This window comes from Scyliorhinus canicula, chromosome 11, assembly GCF_902713615.1.
Source record: "Scyliorhinus canicula chromosome 11, sScyCan1.1, whole genome shotgun sequence".
Lineage (NCBI taxonomy): Eukaryota > Metazoa > Chordata > Chondrichthyes > Carcharhiniformes > Scyliorhinidae > Scyliorhinus > Scyliorhinus canicula.
Genome location: NC_052156.1, coordinates 26,469,371 through 26,489,323, shown reverse-complemented (window position 1 = coordinate 26,489,323; position 19,953 = coordinate 26,469,371). Strand labels below are relative to the sequence as shown.

The window sequence follows — 19,953 nt, the reverse complement described above, 5'->3', positions numbered from 1 at the left end:
GAGGATAAGAATATAGTCAGGTAAAATTAAGGAAAACCAAACTTGTTTTAACAGTACATTAAGAGTAAGGGGATAACTCAGGAAAGGGGAGGGTATATCAGGGTACTTAATGAGTACTTTGCCTCTGTCTTCGCAAAGAAGAGAGACAATGCAGACATTCTAGTTAATGAGGAGTGTGAAATATTAAATACAATAAGGAGAGAGGTAATACTGGAGGGACTGACATCCTTGAAGGTGGATAAGTCACCAGGACCAGATCGATTGTATTCCAGGGTGTTATCAGAAGCCTGGAAGGAAATAGCAGGTGTCCCGAGGCTCATCTTTCAATCCTCACAGATACAGATGAGGTGCCAGAGGTTTGGAAGTCTGATAACATTGTACCATTGTTTAAAAAGGGTGCAAGAAATAAGACAAATAATTATAGACTAGTCAGACTACTTTGGTGGCGAGCAAATTATTAGAATCAATTCTGAGAAAAAGGGCAAATGGAATTCAACCTGGAGAAATGTCAAGTAATACATTTTGGGAAGGCAAACAAAGCAAGGGAATACTCTATAAATGGAGGATATTGATGGGGCAGAGGAAGCGAGAGACCTTGGAGTGTATGTCCACAGGTCTCTGAAGGTGACAGGACAGTTAGATAAGGTGGTAAAGAGGGACATGGAATTCTTTCCTTTATTGCACGAGGTATAGAATGCAAAAGCAGATACGTAATGCTGGAACTGAATAAAACACTGGTTAGGCCACAGCTGGTTGGCCACAGCTGACGTTTTGCATACAGTTCTGGTCACCAAATTACCGGAAGGACATAACTGATCTGGAGAGACGACAGACGAGATTTAGAAGCATATTGCCAGGGCTGACAAGAGGAAAGATTAGATCGGCCAAGGTGGTTTTCCTTAGAACAGAAGAGGCTGACGGGTGACTTGCGTGAGGGGTAAAAAATTATGAAGGACCTAAATAGAGCAGACAGAGCAGACCTGTTTCCCAAGTGGAGAGGTCAAGTACCAGGGGGCACAGATTTAAGGAGATTGCTAAAAGGATTAGAGCAGATGGTATGAAACACTTTTCCCACCTAGGGCATGGTAGGTGTGTAGAATTCGCTGTCTGGATTGGTGGTTGAGGCAGAAACCCTCAACTCATTTCTAAGGTACCTGGATCTACACCTGAAGTTCTGCAACCTGCAAGGCCATTGAGCAGGTGCTGGAAGGTGAGATTAAAATGGTCGGTTAGATTTAAAAAAATCTTTATTGTCACAAGTAGGCTTACATTAACACTGCAATGAAGTTACTGTGAAAAGCCCCTAGCCGCCACATTCCAGCACCTGTTCGGGTACACAGAGGGAGAATTCAGAATGCACAGACACGATGGGCTGAATGGCCGTTTTCTGCGCTGTAACTTTTCTCTGGTTGTATGGAAATTTGCCATCCTTCCTTGGTCTGGCCTACATGTGACACCCACAGCAATGTGGTTGACTCTCAATTGCCCTCTGAAATGGTCTTTTAAATAACTCAGTTCAAGGGTAATTAGCAATGGGAAACAAATGCTGACCCTGTCAGCAATGCCCACAGCCCATGACAGAATAAATTAAAAATACTTTCTTGTATAATCATATTGTACAGTGCACAGATGACCACAGTACAGGATACCCTGGCTGGCTTATACTGGAGAGCACCACCTGACCATATAAGACAACAAAAGCACATCTTCAACATGCCTACCCTCCCCACCACCCAACTATCTCCCCACGTAAATATGCTCTCCACCAATCCATCCCACCAACCACTAATATTTCCACCAACCCTCCCTACCCCCTACTATTCTCTCTACCTTCCATGAGATCTATGCCTATCCTCCTCACCCTATGCTTATTCCCCCCACCCTATGCCGAATACCCTCCACACGCCCAACTACGTCCCGGCTACGGACTGCTACGTCTGCGGACCTTAGACTGCGGACCAGCCTGACTACCACCACAACCTGCGTACCCAACCCCCTAATGACCTCCTGAGCCACCAACTGCATTTCCCACCCCCAATGGTAGCCCAGTGGTTAGCACAGATGCTTCACAGCTCCAGGGTCCCAGGTTCAATTCCCGGCTTGGGTCACTGTCTGTGTGGAGTCTGCATGTTCTCCCTGTGCCTGCGTGGGTTTCCTCCGGGTGCTCCGGTTTCCTCTCTCAGTCCAAAGATGTGCAGGTTAGGTGGATTGGCTATGCTAAATTGCCCTTAGTGTCCAAAAAGGTTGGGTGGGGTTACTGGGTTATGGGATAACGGGTGGAGACGTGGGGCTTAAGTAGGGTGCTCTTTCCAAGGGCCGGTGCAGACTCGATGGGCTGAATGGTCTCCTTCTGCACTGCAAATTCTATGAAGATTCTATGAACTATCTCCCCACTCCTCATCTATGCTCACCGACAACTGCCCATTGAGCAACCCCACCCCCGCCGCCACCACCACTGACCATCCAACCCCCACCATCCCTTCCCCATGCTCCACGCTTAACTCAGCCCTGGCTGAATGTTCAAACTTACCGGCATTACGGAAGCTAATGCCATAAAAAAAAAGAAGCGGTGTCTTCCCTTTTGTCGGCTTGATTACCATTCCACGGAAGTTATGGCCCGTTGAGTATTTCCAGCATTTTGTGCTTTTAAAAAAATTTCTGGGCCGGGATTCTCCCCTACTCGGCGGGGCGGGGGATCCCGGCAGGATGGAGTGGCGTGAACCATTCCGGCATCGGGCCGCCCCAAAGGTGCGGACTTCTCCACACCTTTAGGAGCCAAGCCCTCGCCTTGAGGGGCTAGGCCCGCGCCTGAGTGGTTGGTGCCCCGCCGGCCGGCAGGAAAGGCATTTGGCGCCACGCCAGCCGGGGCCGAAGGGACTTCTCCGGCCGGTGGAAGTCCGCACATGCGCTGGAGCGTCAGCGGCTGCTGACATCATCCCCGCGCATGCACAGGGGAGGGGGTCACTTCCGCGTCCGCCATCGTGAAGACTATGGCGAACGCGGAAGGAAAAGAGTGCCCCCACGGCACAGGCCTACCCGCCGATCGGGGGGCCCTGATCGCGGGCCAGGCCACCGTGGGGGCACCCCCCCTGGCCAGATCCCCCCCCACCCCCCCCCCCCCCCCCCAGAACCCTGGCCCCCACCCGCGCCACCTGGGCCCGCCGGTAGGTGGTTTGATTCCCGCCGGCATGACAGCAGCGGGACTTCAGCCCATCGCGGGTCGGTGAATCGCCGGGGGAGGGGCCCGCCAATAGGCGCGGCACGATTCCCGCCCCTGCCGAATCTCTGGTGCCGGAGACTTTCCAGCATCCACAGCATTTTGCTTTTGTATAGCTTGGTTCAGGGTCTTGCGTAACTTTAATATATCAGTATTAATATATTATCAGTAATTATGACACAAGGGGTTGAATTCTCCGTTTCAGGGAGTATGGCTCCACGCCGTCGTGAAAACTGTAGTCTTTTGTGCCAGAAACACTGACGGCAAAAGGCCACAGATTCACTGCCTCGTAGGGGACTAGCAGGCAGCTGTCGCCAGCTGCTGATACGGCCCCCGCACCTCCGGGTCAGAGATCACGCATGCGCACGGCGGCGACCTCCAGCAGCTCCATGGCGGACTCAGACTGCGGACCTTAGACTGTGGAAATATTGCCCCCAATCGGCCACCCGACCGACCCGGACCGCCCGGTCAAAAATGAAAATCGCTTATTGTCACGAGTAGGCTTCAATTAAGTTACTGTGAAAAGCCCCTAGTCGCCACATTCCGGCGCCTGTTTGGGGAGGCTGGTACGGGAATTGAACCGTGCTGCTGGCCTGCCCTGGTCTGCTTTAAAAGCCAGCGATTTAGCCCAGTGTGCTAAACCAGCCCCAGTCTAAAAATACCCCAGTCCCGAATGAGGACCCCCTGCCTTTTGATCGACCCACCCCCAACTGTGGCGGCCGCGGACGCCTCGCGAGTATCCCAAACAACTGGGACCACGTTAGAAATACGCTGTCGGGAATTCAGCTGGTCGGGGCGGAGAATAGCGGGGCAATGGCCTCAGGTGGTGGATACTCTGCAGGCATACTCCCAGAGTACAGCACTTTTCGGTGGGCGGAGAATTGCCGAACCGCTGCCGGTCCCAATTTCATGGGGGAAAAACTGGATTCTCCACCCCGTCACCGAACGCGATTTCGACGTCAGGGTGCAGAGAATCCAGCCCAAGGCATTTGTTACAGGAGTTTGCAGTTAGAATAGAAACTATTATAAGTTTGCCCCTTCCCCTTTGTGAGTTTACAACAAATATTCAAAATGGACAGTCCAGCCATTAAAGACGTGGTTCAATGGAGAAAAAAAGAGGAAAAACAGTTTATTCCACCATTGGCAGACCTCTGTATCACCCAAGCATTGGCTGCAGTTGTATCAGGGTCCTTACTGGATAATTAATTGTATAAAATTATAATACTACTTAGCATTGAATGTTAAAATCCACAATTAGGTTTTCCTTATATAGATAGAAATTTTAAATAACAATCCAAATAAATATTCTCACCAGCAACCGTAGCAGTAAACCTACCTTGGATTTTTTTTTTAAATTCCATTTGCTGGTCAGAATTTTGAAACAGGAATGTTGATCAATACTGCAAATTACCACCACTATTAAAACGCAAAAAAACTGTATATGGAATAGGACTTGGAAGCACTTTGTAACAAATAGATTACTAAATCTTCATGTAGACAGCAACAAAATATGTTAGATGGGGAAATTGCAACTCTGCAAATTGAACCCTTTCAACATCACGGATGGGTTTACTTGTCTGGGTGCTATCAGGCTGAAGAACTCATGGATCTTCAATCACACACACAGCATTCCCACAACCCTCCTGTTGATTTTAAAGGACATTAATTAACCAGTTAGGTTTTTATGACAATTGGGTAGTTTCATAGTCACCATTACGAATGCTAGCTTTTCATTCCAGATTTTATTTAACTGAATTTAAATTCACTAGCTAATCTGATCGCTTCCATTTTTTTTCCTCATCTCCCCACCTTTGTACTTGTTTAAATACCGTTAGACATCTAAATGTTTCCACTTCTGCTGAAAAATCATCAACCTGAATCTTGGGTAATTTTAATTGCCAAAAAGAGGTAAGTTTGGGTCAGCTGGCTGTGGAAATGTTTAAAATCTCATACCTGAACTCAATCTGCCTCAAACCCACCTGCGTTTTGTTTTAACACAATAGGGGCGTACAACAGGAGTGGCTGATGAATCCGATCCCAGGAGATGGGTCATTTATTTAAATATTTTAATGAGCTGCATGGCTCATATTTTATCTTTACTTTGACACATTGGCTGGGCGTATTTCCCGGCCTTGGAATATCTAGCATCTAACGGGAAGTGAGGAATGCTTCCATATCAATATTAGCATTGGTAATGGGGGTGTAACCCAAAGTTTGACACTTTTTTTTTTAAGGATAAACCTTTCAAATCTATTCCAAAAGGCTAATTAATTCACTCACTAATATCTTGTGTGAAACATGAAGCCTTATATTCAGTACTAACTAAAGGTCCAGCAAGGTTGGATCCAAAGTATGGAGGTCAATTCCTCCTTTTGTAAGGAGATATGCTCTACTCTGGATTGACCTGCTGCAAAGTCTTTCTCAGTGATAGCTTAAAATTAGCAGCCATGAAGAACCCAAGGTCTCCTTGCCTTCATTCCTGTTGAGGTCCATTCATATTCAAAAAAAGAGAGAAAGAAAGAAACAATCTGAATTGTCGTCCTTGGAGCTTGAAGAAAAGTCCTCAATATAATATGCACTTCTTTGACAGGACATGGAAAACTAACTCATTTAGAATTCAGAGTCATAATGAAAAACAAATTCTGGACACATCTTCCACAGACAGTTACACCATGCAAAACGCAAAGACCCCTCACTGTCAAAATGAAAAGATTCTCACTGAAACAAACAATTCTGATGTGCTGACCTGATGACCATGAAGCGTGTAGAGCAACTTCCCTTCGAGCAAGTCAAGTATCTTCAGTGTTGAATCATTAGATGCAGTGATGAGATAGTTTCCATTTGGATGGAATGAGAGACAGTTTACCACAGCACTATGAACTGTAAGAAAATAAAGATTACCTAACTTAAGTCGCCATTCCTTGAATTAAGTATCCCAGGCTTTTCAAAATAAAGAAAGCCCGACCATTTTGAAATTAATTACCTCAGTCAATGTCCCATTCCTCTACTTGGCATGAAATATACAGAGGATCCCCCACCCACTCCAAACCATTACATTTTGACCCAGTCCCCGAGTTGCAAAAGCGTCAATACCAAATGTAAAGCAGCCTCGTGGGATGGCAGAGTGAGAGTTTGATCTGTGGTGAATGCCTACATGTAAAAGAAATGGGACAATCCTACGAGATGGGTAATCTTTCCTTCTTCGGTTGCCGTCCTTTAAAAACACAAGCATTCCTGGTAGTGGAAACAGGGCGAGAAAACCAACTGCAAAGAACATTACATTTGGTTGCTAAGGGAAACTGTCAAAATAGATAACACCTTTGTAGTAAAAATAATACATCACAAAAGTATAAAAAGGTACGCCAATTTGATTGAGTCCATTCTATCCCAATGGAAACATATTTTAAATAGCCTTGACGTAGTCCAAAGTTTCCTACCAGTTTGTAGTTATCCACCTGGAATGCATCTCACCATCCATTTTACAGATTATTTTACATTAAGTGCGACTTACAAAATACCTTTAAGTTGTGATCCACAGAGTTGCCAGGATTTACAAACAAAATTCAGTGTATGAAAAATATGCTGCTAATATCTTACTTTCTCTGTATTTTATTCTTCTTTTCATATACATTTGTTTTCCACTCATTCCACCACAATTCTGTGACTTTCACTTTAGTAATGGAGAGGGATAGGTGCGAGCAACAGGGCAAGGTTTATAATTGGGGGAAGGGTAAATACAATGCTGTCAGACAAGAATTGAAGTGCAGAAGTTGGGAACATAGGCTGTCAGGGAAGGACACAAGTGAAATGTGGAACTTGTTCAAGGAACAGGTACTGCGTGTCTTTGATATGTATGTCCCTGTCAGGCAGGGAAGAGATGGTCGAGTGAGGGAACCATGGTTGACAAGAGAGGTTGAATGTCTTGTTAAGAGGAAGAAGGAGACTTATGTAAGGCTGAAGAAACAAGGTTCAGACAGGGCGCTGGAGGGATACAAGATAGCCAGGAGGGAACTGAAGAAAGGGATTAGGAGAGCTAAGAGAGGGCATGAAAAATCTTTGGCGGGTAGGATCAAGGAAAACCCCAAGGCCTTTTACACATATGTGAGAAATATGAGATTGACTAGAGCGAGGGTAGGTCCGATTAAGGACAGTAGCGGGAGATTGTGTATTGAGTCTGAAGAGATAGGAGAGGTCTTGAACAAGTATTTTTCTTCAGTATTTACAAACGAGAGGGGCCATATTGTTGGAGAGGACAGCGTGAAGCAGACTGATAAGCTTGAGGAGATACTTGTCAGGAAGGAAGATGTGTTGCGCGTTTTGAAAAACTTGAGGATAGACAAGTCCCCAGGGCCTGACGGGATATATCCAAGGATTCTATGGGAAGCAAGAAATGAAATTGCAGAGCCGTTGGCAATGATCTTTTCGTCCTCGCTGTCAACAGGGGTGGTACCAGAGGATTGGAGAGTGGCGAATGTCGTGCCCCTGTTCAAAAAAGGGAATAGGGATAACCCTGGGAATTACAGGCCAGTTAGTCTTACTTCGGTGGTAGGCAAAGTAATGGAAAGGGTGCTGAGGGATAGGATTTCTGAGCATCTGGAAAGGCATTGCTTGATTAGGGATAGTCAGCACGGATTTGTGAGGGGTAGGTCTTGCCTTACAAGTCTTATTGAATTCTTTGAGGAGGTGACCAAGCATGTGGATGAAGGTAAAGCAGTGGATGTAGTGTACATGGATTTTAGTAAGGCATTTGATAAGGTTCCCCATGGTAGGCTATGCAGAAAGTAAGGAGGCATGGGATAGTGGGAAATTTGGCCAGTTGGATAACAAACTGGCTAACCGATAGAAGACAGAGAGTGGTGGTGGATGGCAAATATTCAGCCTGGAGCCCAGTTATCAGTGGCGTACCGCAGGGATCAGTTCTGGGTCCTCTGCTGTTTGTGATTTTCATTAATGACTTGGATGAGGGAGTTGAAGGGTGGGTCAGTAAATTTGCAGATGATACGAAGATTGGTGGAGTTGTGGATAGTGAGGAGGGCTGTTGTCGGCTTCAAAGAGACATAGATAGAATGCAGAGCTGGGCTGAGAAGTGGCAGATGGAGTTTAACCCTGACAAGTGTGAGGTTGTCCATTTTGGAAGGACAAATCTGAATGCGGAATACAGGGTTAATGGTAGGGTTCTTGGCAATGTGGAGGAGCAGAGAGATCTTGGGGTCTATGTTCATAGATCTTTGAAAGTTGCCACTCAAGTGGATAGAGCTGTGAAGAAGGCCTATGGTGTGCTAGCGTTCATTAGCAGAGGGATTGAATTTAAGAGCCGTGAGGTGATGATGCAGCTGTACAAAACCTTGGTCAGGCCACATTTGGAGTACTGTGTGCAGTTCTGGTCACCTCATTTTAGGAAGGATGTGGAAGCTTTGGAATAGGTGCAAAGGAGATTTACCAGGATGTTGCCTGGAATGGAGAGTAGGTCATACGAGGAAAGGTTGAGGGTGCTAGGCCTTTTCTCATTAGAACGGAGAAGGATGAGGGGTGACTTGATAGAGGTTTATAAGATGATCAGGGGAATAGATAGAGTAGACAGTCAGAGACTTTTTCCCCGGGTGGAACACACCATTACAAGGGGACATAAATTTAAGATAAATGGTGGAAGATATAGAGGGGATGTCAGAGGTAGGTTCTTTACCCAGAGAGTAGTGGGGGCATGGAATGCACTGCCTGTGGTAGTAGTTGAGTCGGAAAAGTTAGGGACCTTCAAGCGGCTATTGGATAGGTACTTGGATTAGGGTAGAATAATGGAGTGTAGGTTAACTTCTTAAGGGCAGCACGGTAGTATTGTGGATAGCACAATTGCTTCACAGCTGCAGGGTCCCAAGTTCGATTTTGACTTGGGTCACTGTCTGTGTGGAGTCTGCACATCCTCCCCGTGACTGCGTGGGTTTCCTCCGGGTACTCCGGTTTCCTCCCACAGTCCAAAGATGTGCAGGTTGGGTGGATTGGCCATGAAAAATTGTCCAAAATTCTATGATTAACCTAGGACAAAAGTTCGGCGCAACATCGTGGGCCGAAGGGCCTGTTCTGTGCTGTATTTCTCTATCTATCTATCTATTATAGACCATTACACTTTTGGTCCTTTTCTAACTTTTTTTCTCTAGATTTTCCACCTTCCATATTTTGAAAGGATTCTCATATGTATGTCCCAATTCCCTGGGCCTTCCAGAGTACCTTCACTGGTCTTTATATCGAGCCACGCTTTCCATAATGAACTTCAATAAATCCTGAAGATAAAATCAAAACTTGCAGTCCAAACAGAAACATAACAAGAAGGTCTAAAAGTTACATGGTTTGCTGCATAAATAACCCTTATGAAATTCTCTTTTAGCAACAGGAAAACCTTTAAATCAGTTGATCTGGAAACGGTGCACATTTTTTCTCATACTTTCTTGGGGATCACAAGTTACCAATTGATACACAGGCTGCAGACAAATTTAGTGATTGTTGTCCTCAGTAGTACAAGTGCTACATTGGAAGGCCAATTAATTCCAACTGAAATTAAAGCAATGCCCCAATATGCACAATAGATTATTGCCTTTAATACTGGCTGGATTAACACAGAACACCAGTTGCAAGCAGCACAATCCCAGAGTCTGGTGCTGATAACTATATCTGGAAGAGAAGGACTGGAAAAGAGCTTGTCCTCAATATCTTTTAAAATCTTTCCAAGAAAGCAAGCCCCTACAAACTGGAGCCCATCAGTTCCCATTAAGGGACAACTTAGATTGGCCAATCCACCTAGCCTGCATCTTTGGGTTGTGGGGCAAAACCAACGCAAACAAGGGGCGAAACGGCATACTCCACTCGGACAGTGTTCCAGAGCTGGGATCGAACCTGAGACCTCGGTGCAGTGAGGCAGCAGTGCTAACCACTGCGCCACCATGCTGCCCTCATCAAACCTGTTATGATCTACAAACCAACACACCTCCATTGAAATCCCTTTAACCTTCAGATCTCCTTTTCTGTTATCACGCGCATATACACCAGCGATTCTTCAAATACCCAATATAACATTTAACAGTCAGGAGAATTTATAATTTCTGTAAAAGGTCTGTGGAATCTGTAATTGTTTTAAGAATGTTTGAAAAGATCTTTTAAGCGTTTGCATCAATTGTAAATGTATCAATTGTAATTTTTAAATTTAATCAGAAATATCAGTCCATGTGACCTGGCAACCCTTGATCCAGAAGCAGCACCAACAGGAAGGAAAATTCCGCAACCTGGGGATCCAAATTGCCCATGACTGGACGTGGATCCACAAATGGAACCCGAACAGTCTGGCAGCGAAAGTTAAAAAAAAGCCTGCAGAGTGGGACACACTCCCACTCTTCCTAGTGGGGAGTGTTGCCAATTGGCACCGGAGTCATCAATAATTTTGCTCTTTTTAATGAGTGGAATACTATCCCACCAATCGGCACCAATAATGTTGCCAAATTAACTAGATATGGCAGTTATTAATGATAATATTGCTTTTCAGAGTCGCCAGGTATCAAATGATACCACCACAAGGCTTTACCGGATATCGATCACAGATCAAACAACCAGTTTGTCAGTTCAAGTTCAAAGATAGTTTATTAACACACAAGGATTACTTTGACATGCAACATAAAACACTACAAGTTAAACTACACCTAGCAACTACAATAACCTATACTTAACTTCAGGGCAACTGGCTCTTTGCAGATGAACAAGGCCTTTTGTTTGGATCTTGCGTGGCTGGGTAGAAGAAGTGGCTTAATTTCTGCTGGGCTCATCCGTCTGGTAGTGATAGTTGGTTGTGAACTTGTCTTCTGGTCGTAATGCTACACTTGGTTTTAAGCGTAGGCCGGGGCCAAGAGAGACGGAACACATGGCTGTGTCTCTTTTTATCCCTCTGGGATTTCTCGCTCTTTGGTACGGTCCTTAGCTTTGGACCCAATAATTCAACAGGCTTCGATCACTGCCTTCGATTTTGGCCAATAAAGGCATGTCCTGAGCAGTCATTGACCTTGGCTGTTTGGGCTTTCTTAGCAAAGGGAGTGGTGCCGGTTAATCTGCATCTGTATCGGTTACCTGAGTACAGTCCTTTTGTTCTGGGAAAATGGGCCATTAGAACGCAAACGAGCTGGGGTTTCGATCGCGTCTAGCTATCTGGATTGCAAATACACACACAAGCTCTGAGTGTGTCTGAGTCCTTGGTTGGCCATAATACCCATGGTCCTTTGCAGTTGGCCATCTGAGATAGCGACAGGAGGTCGCAGGCAATCAAGGTGAATGTGCTGCCCAGGTTCCTCTTGCTGGTCAGGTCCATACAGATCTACATCCCCAAGGTCTTCTTTAACACAATTGACAAAATTATCATGATGGTTGTCGGGGGGGGTGGGGGGGGGGGGGGGGGGGGGGGGGGGTGTGAACGGAAGGAGGAATCCAAGGATCCCCAAAATGGTCCTACAGAGAAAAAGAAGTATAGGGGCCTGGCCCTCCCTAACCTACAGCAGAAAGAGTGAGGGGATGGGTGAAGGAACCGCAAACAGAATAGGCAAAGATGCACAGGTACATTCCTCTGAGCCCTCGCCACAACAGCACTCCCATCCCTGCCAGCCAAACACTCAACAAGCCCAGTGGTAGTAGCCACACTCCAAACTTGGAAACAAATGAGATAACACTTTGGTCTGACTGTAATGTCCACTATGACTCCCATCTGCAACAATCACAGGTTTGCGCCAGCCATGATAGATGCCACCTTTAAGGGGTGGAGACATGATGGAAGGACGTTGACACGGTCTTCTACATGGACGACAGACTAGCAACATTAGAGGACCTGACAGAAAGGCTACAACTGTCCAACTGGAACAAACTGCACACCTACAAGTAAAAATCTTCCTCTGCAAGGAGACAACATCATACTCACAGGCACCCAGACATTCAATGTTAGTGGAACTGTTGGACGTGGGCAACCTGGGGGGGGGGGGGGGAGAACTGCGGGTATCTGTATAGGTGACTGTTAGAAGGGGCACGCTCCCCGCTGAACAAGACATGGGAGAAATGGAAGGAAGAACTAGGAATTGACATAGAGTGGGGGCTCTGGAGCAAAGCACTGAACAGGGCCAACTCCACCTCCACATACACAAGGCTAAGCCTAATGCAACTGAAAGTGATGCACATAGCATACCTAATTAGGACCCAAATGAGCAGGTTCTTCTCAAAGGTGGAGGACAAATGTGAACGGAGAGGCTCAGCCAACCACCTGTTCTGGGCCTGCCCGAAGCTTGCCGGGTTCTGGACAGCCTTCATTGAAGCAATGTCCAAGGTTGTGGGGGTAAAGTGGAGCCAAGCCCGATAATGGTAGTCTTCTGGGTACCGGATCAGCCAGAACTATTCATGCGGAGGGGGGGGGGGCCAAGGCCCTTGCCTCCCTAATCCCCCACCAAAGAAGCTCCGCTGGCGATCAGCAGCGCCACCCAAAGCTGCAGACTGGTTGGCCAACCTGTCGGAATTTCTGCACCTGGAGAAATAAAATTCACAATTCGAGGGTTGGAAGAGGGCTTCCAGAAAATATCAAGACATGGAAGCCATTCACCAACCTGTTCGAAGTCAACAGCCAATAGAGCGAGGATGGACAGCACAAAGGCCACTAACACTCCAAGGACTAAGAGGGGAGGGGGGGGGGGGTGAGAGACGGAAACAGCTGGGGCAGATGACGGGGGGGGGGGGGAGGTAGGGGCCGAGAACAAGGCCGCAGAGGAAAGGGTACCAGTTCGGAACAGGGGCCTACACAGGCTGAATTAACCCTGTACGTGGAGGGGCAAATAAAACCATCGAATGAACCGAGCCATTGTACGCCGAAAAGGGGGGGCGGGGGGGGGGGGCAGAGATGGAAGCGAGGTACCCCACATGTAACATCTCCCTCTCCCATCTTTGCTATTCTTTTTGTTGGGGTTGACACAAGTAAATAAGTAAAACCCTATGGGCGGTATTCTCCCAGCCCCACGCCGGCCGGAGAATCGCGTGAACGGGCCACGCCGCCCAGACGCCGGCACGCGATTCTCCGCAGTGCCGAGAATCGGTGCCATTGGCGCCGGCGTGGTTGGCGCGGCGCCGGTCGCGGGCCGCTCTACGTGGCCGGCCCGCTGATTCTCCAGCCAGATGGGCCGAGCGTCCATTGGAAAGGAGTCGAGTCCCGCCGGCGCCATTCTAACCTGCTCTGGGCTGGCGGGACCTCGGCGTCTAAGGGTCGCGTGGCGGCCTGTTTGGGGGGGGGGGGGGGGGGGGAGTCCGGCCCCGAGGCGGGACTCCGATGTGGGACTCCGATGTGGCCTGGCCCACGATCGGGACCCACCTCTGGGACTCTGTCACTGGGGACCTCCTTTCCGACGTGTTGGCTGCTGTAGCCCTGCGCCATGTTGCATCAGGGCCGGCGCGTTGATGGAAGCCACTGCGCATGCGCATGTTGCGCCGGTGCCACTGCGCATGTTCTCGTTGGCGCTGGCGCAACCACGCATGCATAGATCCCTCGCCGCCCAGTTCACAGCGGTGTGAACCACTCCAATGCCGTGCTGGCCCCCTGTAGGGGCCAGAATTAGACGTGGGAATGGCCCATTCACGCCGTTGTAAAATGCGACGGCGTTTACGACGGCGTGGCCACTCTGCAGGGGGATTGGAGAATCCCGCCCCCTAAATACGGAAGATAAAACATGACGCCAATGAAACATTTTAATTATAAGGGGGGGGGGGTTATTCGATATGGTAGGGAGGGGGAGAATATTCCTACCATGATATGTAAATGTATGGTCTTTTCATAAGCTTTGTTAAAAAAAAAGCTAAAATCTGAATAAAAATATTTTTTAAAAAAGGAAGGTCAAAAATAAGCCATGTGGCCAGACACAAAGCAGAGCTCCAGACACAAAGTTGAGCAATGGGTAGAGAAACTGGAGGGTGAAGGCAATCAGCAAACGGATGCAGGAAAAAAGAGAAAGCAGAGAGAGACAGAAAAATGAACACAAAAGGTTTATTGATGTGAGAAGAAGCAAATCACTCTTGGGAAGAGGAATGTTCTGTTTGGCAGAAAAGTAGCAAGGAACACTTGGAAGAACTGTGTGAGCTGGCTAAAAAGGTTTAAAATCTAGAAATGTGTGTGAATAGCGCAGCAACACTAAAGAACAAAGAACATTACAGCGCAGTACAGGCCCTTCGGCCCTCGATGTTGCGCCGACCTGTGAAACCACTCTAAAGCCCATCTACACTATTCCCTTATCGTCCATATGTCTAATAGAACATAGAAGAGCTGGGTGTTTCCTCAGAAGGAGCCAAACCATGAACCGGAACGTTATCGGTCAGTCGGCTAAGAAGGTACTCTGGAAAGTTACACTATCAGAAATGTCGTGGCGCGAGGGGGTGCATAGAAGTGTACCTTCTGTTGAAAATCATACCAGTGAAATTGAAGGCGATATCAGTTGTCGGATAGGACTCCTGACTTACCCAGTGTGAATAAGGACCAGCATATTGTAGGAACTCTGTAGCTACATGGTGCCACATGTTTGTACAGAATGATGCGAATGTTTATGGTTGTGTAAAATATATCTTTATTTCAATTATTTAAAATCAAATTTACCTTTTTATTTGAAGTATCATTTGCTTGTTAATTCATGTGTAATTTGCATTGGTTCTGATTTATGTTACAACAAAAACTACAAAATGCGGATTCTGGTTGATGATCTCTGTATCTGAGGGGCACCGAGTAAATTTGGTTATTTCGGTTTACAGTTCTCCACAAGAGTCATAACACTTGCTTCGAGGACCTTGTAACATATCGAATGCATGAATTTTGACTTTCTCTCAATATTCTTTCCTCAAGCAATCTTTTTCTCCCGATTGCGAAATTTTCTAAATATTCAATCAACGAGAATAATTCTGGCTGTCAGTAATCCATTCACTTTTAACCTGTAGGTACATCTGGAGTTCAAGGTCATTAATTTAAGTTAAGGTAAGGTGTTATGGGCCAGGGTTTAGAGAACCCCAAAGTGTATCATGGAGTTCACCTGACCCACGACTTTTAATAGATTATGGTATGGGGAGCACACAGCCCACTCTACAGGGGTGATAGAGCAGAAATGGAAAAATATTTTATGAACTCAAGTTAATCTTTTTAAAACATACAGTGAACATCTTAGCAACCATCAATTCAAATACAACCCCCAAAGAATACAACACTGAGTAATCTTTAATAACTTCCCAAACAACATCGAGAAGAAACACCTTTTAACAGAAGCACAATAGGTTTACATTCACTACTGAGAACATTTATAATTCTGAATTCACCAAATGATCAAGAGATAGTCTTTTCATGGCAGAGAAATCAACAGTACACCTGCTCTTTCTGGTTTCAGTTCCAACACTGAAAACCAAACTAAAACACACCATGTAGCCTGCTCAAAAATGAAAGTAAAAAGCTGACAGACAGCCCAGCTCGATCCACTCTCTGACATCACTGCAGTAGTAAACACCCATTTCTTAAAGGTACTCTCAGTACAGATATTTATATACATACCCATTTATAAACACCCATTTCTTGAAAGGTACTCTCACATGACAATTTGTATGGATCATAACATGGTCTTTCCTGTTAGGTGACCATGAAAGGTACTTTCCATGGATAAAGAATACATAACCTACAGGCTTTGAGCTATGCCTGACATCAATTAAAGTCAAAAAAATTGTGGAACCTAACAAAATATCTAAAGAGCAAATACACAAAATAGTTATTGCAAACATATTTAAGCTCCTATCCCAACTTACTAATTAAAATAAACTAGATTGGGTATCAGAAAATTCTAATAAATATTGTAAACCCACTTATGGTAGTCATTATGCATAGGAGGCAAATGGAGTTGAAATAATATAGGGAATGCAATCTACTTGCCTCGATAATGTTGAAGAAGTTTATTCATACGAATGTCCCAAAGTTTAACAGTGTTGTCTGTTCCTGCTGCTGCAATACACGTTCCATTGGGATGAAAATCTACATAATTAACAAACCTTTTAGGAAGGAAAGAAAATAACTTTTAGGTTTTTTTATTTTTCTTACTTTACTGAGAGGGAAAGCTACTGGCATAAAGCAAAGCTATTTTCTTTCGTCTACATTAGGTAACAACAATGCAGAACAGCTGAGCCAAACTTCATCAACAGTATAATGGCAATTGGTGGGAACATGGACCACAGATTAAGCTACTTGGGGACTGGATAAAACAATGGGCTGAATTTCTGCAGCACCATGTGGTGGGCTTGGAAGCGGCAACATAACGGAAAGCTGGAGAGCTGGGTCAGATACACCCAACACGTTCCTGTCATTGGGGAACAATGAAGGTCCCAATTAAACTGGATTGTTGGTAGAGAGCCCTTGCTATATGAGGAAGCCGCCCTATGACATTCCTACCTTTCCTGTGGCAGGAAAGTATGCCTCCACGCTCCACACTCCCCCCCCCCCCCCCCCGCCCCCCAACCCCCACCCACAGCAGTCCCCACTAATCCGAAAAACAACAGGCTTTCTTCCCCCTCTGAGGAATATATTTAACTTTACTCCTTCGAGTCAGCTTACATTTTGAGGTTCCCTTGAGGCTTCATGCCCGCTTCAGCAGCGTCCACCTCTCCAGGTGGGGCTGCCGATTCTTCAGAATTGCCGGCCCTCTGACTGGCCCTGCAATGTTGGAAGCCAATTAGGAAGTTATCTCCAGGAATACTACTGTGTCAATCTCTCGGAGGTCAAGTATGGGCATGGGACCTCCATCAGGTCCTGCCGTCGGGATCCCAAAACCTGCAGGAAAATTTTGCCCAAAGCCTTTTTAAACCTAGGACCTAACCGATGGATAGATATTTCCTTTTTTCCATTCCAATGCCTTCAAAATTATATACATGTGAGCAGTTTTAATCAACAGTTTGTCAATAGAAGCTCATTGAACAAAACTCATTTCAGCACATACTGGCAATTACATTGAAAGATAACAAGGAAAGCTGCTGTATAAAAGTTAGCAGCATCACACTGGTACAACAAATAGTGGGACAGAACTTAATGTAAGATTAATGGTGAGGCGAACAGCGCAAACCGGACAGCACCTTCAGAATAGTGCAACATGAAAATCCAGATATTGCTGTCCATGATGTGCTGTTCCGCCATGAGCTGCATGAAAACAGTACCTCGCTACCTGGATCCCCAACCAAATGTATCGAGTAGTGTGAAGTTGTTGGACTTGAACGGTCAACATGGACTAACCTTAGTGGATAATTGTCCATTTCAATCTAACTACTTTTTAAAAATGGTACGATATGAATTAATTACTGTCAAACAATCTTTTTGGTATTGAAAATTAATTTTCACAAGTGCGGCATTCCATTCCTTCAGATTTTAATGGCTAGTAGAAATGTTTGTTCTTTCAGTCTTTTATTTCTCTCCATCTCTCAATCCAGTTTTTCTTTCCTCTGTTTATTTAGCTTTCTATATCTGATTTGACATTCAATTCATTACAAAGCTTACCCTTCCTGGTTGAGAATGTGCGCTGTTCATTTAACAATACTTTAATCCAATTCGTCAAAGAAACACATAGTTGCTTGCCCGGTTCGCTCAGAGCCCAGATGCTCTGTAGAGGACCCCATGCTGTTTTGATCTCCCACTTACTTACAGGAACCTCTTGTGCTAAAAGGTCATAGAAATGTAACGTGCAAGGGCAAGTCTAATGAGCAATATTGTTGGCATTTGTTTGCCAGTCACAGTAAATTCTGGTCTATTATTTTTGTCAGATTGGATCATGCACTGAGTAAAAGGAGATGAACCTTGCATCTTAATTCACACTAAAATAAACTGAAGGAGTGTTTATAGAAAAATGTTCCACGTCCCAGCCACCACATCCAAAACTCTCTAATTCTAAACTTAATGCATTAACCAAGCTCCATGGAGCATAAATGTGGTAAGATTCCATGCCCATGTTTCACAAAGAAATTCTCCATCACTCAACTTGCTCTGGACATTGCATAAATCACTCCATCACTGCATTTGATAAGGTTCCCCATGGTAGGCTTATGCAGAAAGTAAGGAAGCATGGGATAGTTGAAAATTTGGCCAGTTGGATAACAAACTGGCTAACCGATAGAAGTCAGAGAGTGGTGGTGGATGGCATATATTCAGCCTGGAGCCCAGTTACCAGTGGCGTACCGCAGGGATCAGTTCTGGGTCCTCTGCTGTTTGTGATTTTCATTAATGACTTGGAGGAGGGAGTTGAAGGGTGGGTCAGTAAATTTGCAGACGATACGAAGATTGGTGGAGTTGTGGATAGTGAGGAGGGCTGTTGTTGGCTGCAAAGAGACATAGATAGGATGCAGAGCTGGGCTGAGAACTGGCAGATGGAGTTTAACCTTGAAAAGTGTGAGGTTGTCCATTTTGGAAGGACAAATATGAATGCGGAATACAGGGTTAATGGTAGGGTTCTTGGCAATGTGGAGGAGCAGAGAGATCTTGGGGTCTATGTTCATAGATCTTTGAAAGTTGCCACTCAAGTGGATAGAGCTGTGAAGAAGGCCTATGGTGTGCTAGCATTCATTAACAGAGGGATTGAATTTAAGAGCCGTGAGGTGATGATGCAGCTGTACAAAACCTTGGTAAGGCCACATTTGGAGTACTATGTGCAGTTTTGGTCGCCTCGTTTTAGGAAGGATGTGGAAGCTTTGGAAAAGGTGCAAAGGAGATTTACCAGGATGTTGCCTGGAATGGAGAGTAGGTCTTATGAGGAAAGGTTGAGGGTGCTCGGCCTTTTCTCATTAGAACGGAGAAGGATGAGGGGCGACTTGATAGAGGTTTAAAAGATGATCAGGGGAATAGATAGAGTAGACAGTCAGAGACTTTTTCTCCTGGTGGAACAAACCATTACAAAGGGACATAAATTTAAGGTGAATGGTGGAAGATATCGGGGGGGGGGGGATGTCAGAGGTAGGTTCTTTACCTAGAGAGTAGTGGGGGCATGGAATGCACTGCCTGTGGAAGTAGTTGAGTCGGAAACATTCGGGACCTTCAAGCGGCTATTGGATAGGTACATGGATTATGGTAGAATGATGGGGTGTAGATTAATTTGTTCTTAATCTAGGACAAAAGTTTGGCACAACATCGTAGGCCGAAGGGCCTGTTCTGTTCAGTATTTTTCTATGTTCTATCTGCTGTATTTTACAAAGTGATAGTGTAAAGTTTAAGCTATAAATTAGACAAGTTCATTAACAAGGTAAGTAGTAACAAAGGGAAAACAGATGGCAGTAGTTCAGCAAACATATATATCCTCCCCAAATAAAGAAAATAACATACTTGATCTCTTGCCTGATCTCCATGAGCCAAAGGAAATCAAGTTTAACTGTAAATAGTATTATACCACTGTCAGCTAATAGAAGTCAGACCTAAATCCACTTATCCAATTGCATATTTATTTAATCTTAAAGGATCATCTGCAGGTGACAAAACAAACTTAAGGTGACAACAATCCAAATGGTTTTGCATGATGAACCACTATTAACATATATAAGCTAATTAATGTCACACCAGCTAGTTTACCGCTTACAATAAATATCCTGGTATAGTGAAACCCACAGTCTCCAGCCTGGTTTGCTTCTTTAAGCAAAACTCTATTTTAACTCCAGGGTATCACAGCAAATACGTCATATGCTAGAAGGTACAG

General features: G+C 45.4%; 1 protein-coding gene across 1 annotated transcript in view; it reads right to left on the bottom strand.

Annotated features, from left to right (window-relative positions):
* LOC119973948 (POC1 centriolar protein homolog A-like) overlaps positions 1-19,953 on the bottom strand; it is a 139,562-nt gene that overhangs the window by 94,042 nt on the left and 25,567 nt on the right. Inside the window, 2 exon segments of the mRNA XM_038812632.1 lie at positions 5,964-6,097; positions 16,167-16,282. Of these exon segments, the coding sequence (XP_038668560.1) occupies positions 5,964-6,097; positions 16,167-16,282 (250 nt within the window).